This window comes from Myotis brandtii, unplaced genomic scaffold, assembly GCF_000412655.1.
Source record: "Myotis brandtii unplaced genomic scaffold, ASM41265v1 scaffold583, whole genome shotgun sequence".
NCBI lineage: Eukaryota > Metazoa > Chordata > Mammalia > Chiroptera > Vespertilionidae > Myotis > Myotis brandtii.
Genome location: NW_005370191.1, coordinates 1,778,242 through 1,783,717, shown reverse-complemented (window position 1 = coordinate 1,783,717; position 5,476 = coordinate 1,778,242). Strand labels below are relative to the sequence as shown.

The following is a 5,476-nucleotide window of genomic DNA, read 5'->3' as shown; positions in this document are numbered from 1 at the left end:
CCTCCATTCATCTCCTGGCAATGATGTCTCCTTTTCTCCTTCATCTCAAGGTCCAGCCTGCTGAGTGGCCTGTGGCCAGCCTGGGGGCCAAGTGGACCCCCTCTCCACAGGCTGCAGGGGAGATGCCCATGTGAGCTGATCTGGCTCTGTTCAGCTGTCTGTCTGCCTCTCCTTTTCTCACTAACCTCACCGCTCACCTTCCAGCCCCCTGGGGAACTTGGAGGAGGGGGCACCAGCAGCCTGGTTTCTGGGGCAGCTGTGGGAGGAGCCCTCCTTCTTACCTTTCCCACACAGTCCAGTGGGGCTGTGCCATGATCAGAGTTTCTCTGCCAGGGCTGGAGGGTCTGGGCCTGGGTCTCCAGGTGAGCCGATGGTCTGTTTGCAGAAATCACCCAGAAGTCCTAGATCCCTACCATGGGGTAGAAGGCCACAGGCAAAATTCTGAGCCCAGCTCTGCCGCAGCCTTACTGGGAAGCCTTGGGAGATCGGGGGCCTCTCTGGGTCCCTGTTCTCATGTCCAAGCAATAGCAGGCCTCCCTCAGCATCTTTTCAGATCTCACGTGGTCGGATTCTCAAATGGATTCCTAGGCCTTGATGATCACATTGTCTCCTACCTTCACCCCAGAGCTAAAGGCCAGACCACCAGGTTTGGGACACCACCAGACGTAAGAGGGAAGTCCTAAGATTGGCAGACTCCCACACCGCCCACCTGGCACCCACCGCAGCCCCTCTCCCAGGCTGCCTCCTCCTCCCACTAACGTACACCTGTTTTCTTCCTTAGAATTAACCCAGTGCGATGGGGCTTTGCCGCCCCCTTAACAACTCTCTTTTCTTTCCTCTGGGTCACAGTCTCCTGGCTTCAAACTAACTCCAGGGCTGGTGGGAGGTAGCTGAGTGAGGAGAGGGGGCCAGTGGGCCTGGGCCAGGCTGTGGGCCTGGGCAGCAGTGGCCAGGGGTCTCTTCCTGTTCCCTTCACGTGACCTGAAAACCCCAAGTCCTCCATTCTGTGGGGACCAGAGGAGCAGAGCTGGGCCATATCCACAAACCTTTCCATGCACAGAAGCCGCCGCTTAGCTTGGTTGATGTGAATTGTCTATATTTAAAACTCATATTCATTCAACAAATATTTATTGAGCACCTACTCAGGTCTAGATTCGGGTTCCCTTTCCCTGCAGACAAGTGAGGAAAAACAAAATGATCAACATGAAATTGGCAAGTGACCACTGACTGTCCAATCCTGTTGGGGTGGGACGGGGGGCACCTGAGGCAGCAGAACCCTGGCCACTGCTGGGGAGGGGCTCCAGGCCCAAGTGAGGGCCCTGGATGGTCTGTAATCGGTTTTTTCCTCCTGGCAGTGCCCGAAAGCGGCCCATCCCCTACTACCGGCCCAGCCCCTCCTCCTCCTCCTCCAGCTGCCTGAGCAGTGACTACTCAAGCAGGAGCCCCAGCCGGAGCCCCAGCCCTGGCCACAGCCACGGAAGCTACAGCAGCCGAAGTGGAGGGACCCGAAGCCACACGCGCAGCCCCTCCCGGACCCCCAGTCCCAGTTACCACAGCCGGAGCAGCTCAGAGAGTGGAGGCTTCTGAGCCCATACAGATCCCGAGTGGTGCCCCCTGGCACAGAGAGAGGCGAGGGGTCAGGCCCCAGGATCCATGGGGGGCATACACCCTATTGCTACAAAGAGGTCCCAGGGCCAGGGAAGACCTTGAGGGTAGGTGCCCTGCAGACAAGGAGGAGCTGGGTTCTGCTGCTTCTAGAGGGTCCCTACCCCCACCTTCTGCCCTCCCACCATGTCCAGGGAACAAAGAGCCTTTTCGAACACAGGGATCACCCTGCCCCACTTCCTGCTTGATGCCAGCTCACAGGCCGGGGATCTCAGCTCAGTGGACCCAGGGACATCTCTGAAGGTGCCAATCCTGGGAGCCTCCCCTACCCACTCAGCAGGGCCCTTGGATCCTCTCTACCACTAGGCAGGCAAGGAGGTGGGACAGCAAGCAGGATATAAGTTAGACAGAAAGAAGAATGGCCTAACCCTTGGTGTAGCACCATCCAGGCTGGGCAGCTGCTTCCTCCTGAGCTGGCTGCAGGAGGACCCTGGCTGAGGGCTGGAGGCTGGCCCCACAGCCTCCCAAACCCCTCCCCAGGCCCAGGAGTGCCAGGAAGAGCCAGGGAGCTCACTCTTGGTCCCACCTTTTCTCTCCAGGCCAGTCTCTCCCCTTCAGGCCTCACCTCATTCCCTGGTCCCAGGCCACACAAGCCAGGCCTTGTGCATGACAAGAGGTGGGACATACAGACCACAACTGAATCTGACCCTGAGATGAAAAGGGGCTCAGGGCAGGAGGTGGAAGAGAAAAGGAGTGGATGGAAGAAGAGCCTGTGAGGAGAAGGGAAAAGCAATGCAGCCTAATGACTGAGCAGGCCCTGGTATTCTCATGTGCCCTTGTCTGAGTCACAGGCAGAGGATAGCGTAGCTTCAGGCCCTGCCCAAGGGAGCACTTCCTCCTCAGGGTTTGGTGAGGAGGTGGCCAGCCAAGGCTTCCCAGAGAAGGGTGCTATAGCCCTTGGAAGGAAGGGTAGGATCTATACTGAGGGCCTTGGCCTGGGGCATTGACAGGAAGCAGTGGCCCCCAGCCCTCTTCTGCTGCTCCCAGCCCCCTCCTCCTGGGGCCCTCAGGGATCTAATGAAGTCTTCCTTGGCCCAATAGGGCAGATGCCCTGGGCTCCACTGTGGGGAGGGGTCTAGGGTTTGGTCCGGGTTCCCCTCTCTCTATTTCCCACTTCCTTTTTTTTTTCCGCGGTGCGGATGAAACTTGGGACTCTAATAAAACACTCAGTGCCCAAAGGGCAGGTGGTGAGACCAGACTTCTGTGGATTTGGGTACCTGGAGAGTGTGGGGAGGGCATGGGGTTATGGGGTCCTTCCCACTGAGAAATGAGAGGGGTTCAGACTCCTTGGGACCCAGAGAGAAGAACTGGCACCAAGGAACCAGCGCCCAGCACATCGACCCCCCTGCCCAGGTGCCTGAGTCTGCAGCTTAGTGAGGAGGAAAATGGGGACCCAAGATGATCACTCCCATGTCCTGAACCCCCATCTAGCTTCAGCAGTGGGTGGGGGTGGGGGTGGGGCAGAGGGAGGAGGCTGGGCCAATACACAGGACCTTCCCTTTATGTGGAATGTTCCAGAATGGCTAGAACACAGTTTGGCGTAACATGTGGCTGTGAATCCAGGCACCCTAGGGTGGGGCCTGGAAAGAGAGTTTAGAGTAATGAGTTGTTTTTTTCTTTTAACAGTTACATTGTATTTCTTTTATAGAAATCTAAACAAATTCACACAATCTCCTCCTCCTCCCCTTCTTTCCCTTCTCCTCCCCCTCCTCTTCCTTCTTTTCTCTCAGAGTGGTGGGTTTTAACCTGGTTTTGAATCTACTCTTCTTTGGGAACCTGATGAAGGTCGGGAAGCCTTTTCTCAGAAGGTGTGCACATGCCCACAATTCAGCATGCAACTTTGGATCACACAAACACTAAGCCTTTAGGGTAGTGGTTCTCAACCTTCTGGCCCTTTAAATACAGTTTCTCATGTTGTGGTGACCCCCAACCATAAAATTATTTTCGTTGCTACTTCATAACTGTAATGTTGCTACTGTTATGCATCGTCATGTAAATATCTGATATGCAGGATGGTCTTAGGCGACCCCTGTGAAAGGGTCGTTCGACTGCCAAAGGGGTCGCGACCCACAGGTTGAGAACCGCTGCTTTAGGGCCCCCTGGTCCACCTCTGCTGCGGAGGCATACGGCATGTCCACAGCTCCAACCTGTGTGAGCCATGAGACAGAGGTCCTTGGTCTAGTCTGGTCCCCAGAGCAGGGGGTCGTGCTCCTGAAGCCATTGGCTGTGTCAGCACATGCCCGCCTCTCCAGTGCCTTTTCCTTCCTCCTAGAAGGGGCACCTGAGGAGGTGACTGTTTCTGATCTGAGAAAGCTATTCAAAGAAGCACCTGTCTCTTTAACCCTCAGGCACACTTTAGGGGCTACAGGGAGATGTCACCTCCTGGGCAGGGGAGCATAAAACACAAGGTGATCATGGAAATGTAGCCTGTCTCACACTGAGCCCATTCCTGCTCCCACTCCCCGATTCCATTTCCTCGTTGCTCAGTCTGAGGCCTTCCTCCCTGCACCCCACAGCTAGGTCCTGTTTTCCTATTGTATTCCTGCAGCTGGCCAGGGCTTTCTAGGTCCTGTTTTCCTATTGGATCCCTGCAGATGGTACCACTTTCCCCAGATGGTACCACTTCTTCCCTTTCTGCCCCCCACCTTCATTCCTGGCCCAACAATCCCGGGCTTCTCACTAGCACCCCTCCCATACCCATCTCTTGCCCTCTCCCATCCCTCCTGCTCTATCTAAAATGCAAATCTAACCTTTCATTCACTCATTCCACACACACTTATTGAAAACCTACTGTGTGCCACACAGTCCCTGGCTCTGAGGACATAGTATTGAATTAATGAAACAGAGCTTCCTGCCGTGTGGACCCTGCATCCATCCTGTGACCAAGTTCACCAGCTCATAGGACTTGGAAGGCTTCTGAATGGCTCCACCTGGAACAGCAATCCTTTCCTCCTGCAAGCCCCCCAACCTCCTCTCCCACCGCTGCCCTTTACTCCAGCACACCCCAGGTCAGCTGACCCTCCTCCCTGGGCCCCCCAAAAATGCCCCTTCACCTCCACAGGTTCAGGCTCAGCTCAGCTGCCTCCTATTCTGAAGAGACTCTGGTCCCCAGCTGTGGTGGCCACCCTGCCTCTCTGAGTTCCTCCAGAGCTGGATTTGTTCCTGACTTTAGGGCCTTACACTCTTGTTCCAGTTGTTTGTTGGCAAGTTACTCTCCCCATAAATCTGTGAGCTTCTGGAGCCCAGCCCTCGCTTTATTGGTCTCTGCTCCCCTCCACAGCCTTGTAAAATGGTTGCCCTTGAAATGTTTGTGGAATGAGTAAATGAGTGAACAAGGGGGCCCTGCAGTGAGCAGTTCCAGAAACCCTGGGGGCAGGCAGCGGCCCAAAGGCAAGGTGTGGTGGCCGCAGGAAGACACTAGAGGGCGACAGAGAGGAAAAGCTGCCAGTTAGGATCCGCCGGGAGGGGCACAAAACAGGAGAGGCCTGGGGGAGGGTCCCCGTCAGCCCGAAGCCTGAAGCTCACGTCCACCGCGCCCTCACTGGCTACTTGAGAAAGGCCGTTCCCTGGGAAAAGACGGAGGGCACCAGGGTACCAAACCCCTGTCCCTCCCACAGACGGAGGGTCAGCCTCTGCTCCGTACCTTGGGAAAAGAGAAAAATACTGCCAGGAAGGCAGGCAGGAAAACAGGAAACTCCAATTCTGCATTGGTAACAAGGAAGGGGAAATGGGATGGGGGTGGGGGAACCTTCCCAGGGTGTGAGCCTTTGGGATGCTGTAGGTTCTCTCTCCACAGATGGGAGCCGCAGGG

At 56.1% G+C, this 5,476-nt stretch overlaps 1 protein-coding gene across 1 annotated transcript in view; it reads left to right on the top strand.

Moving 5' to 3' along the window:
* Positions 1-2,858, top strand: part of SRRM3 (serine/arginine repetitive matrix 3) — a 3,416-nt gene extending 558 nt beyond the window's left edge. Inside the window, exon 2 of the mRNA XM_005879151.2 lies at positions 1,356-2,858. Coding sequence (XP_005879213.1) covers positions 1,356-1,587 — 232 coding nt within the window. The 3' untranslated portion in view covers positions 1,588-2,858. The remainder of the gene's footprint in view (positions 1-1,355) is intronic.
* The last annotated feature ends 2,618 nt before the right edge of the window (positions 2,859-5,476 follow it).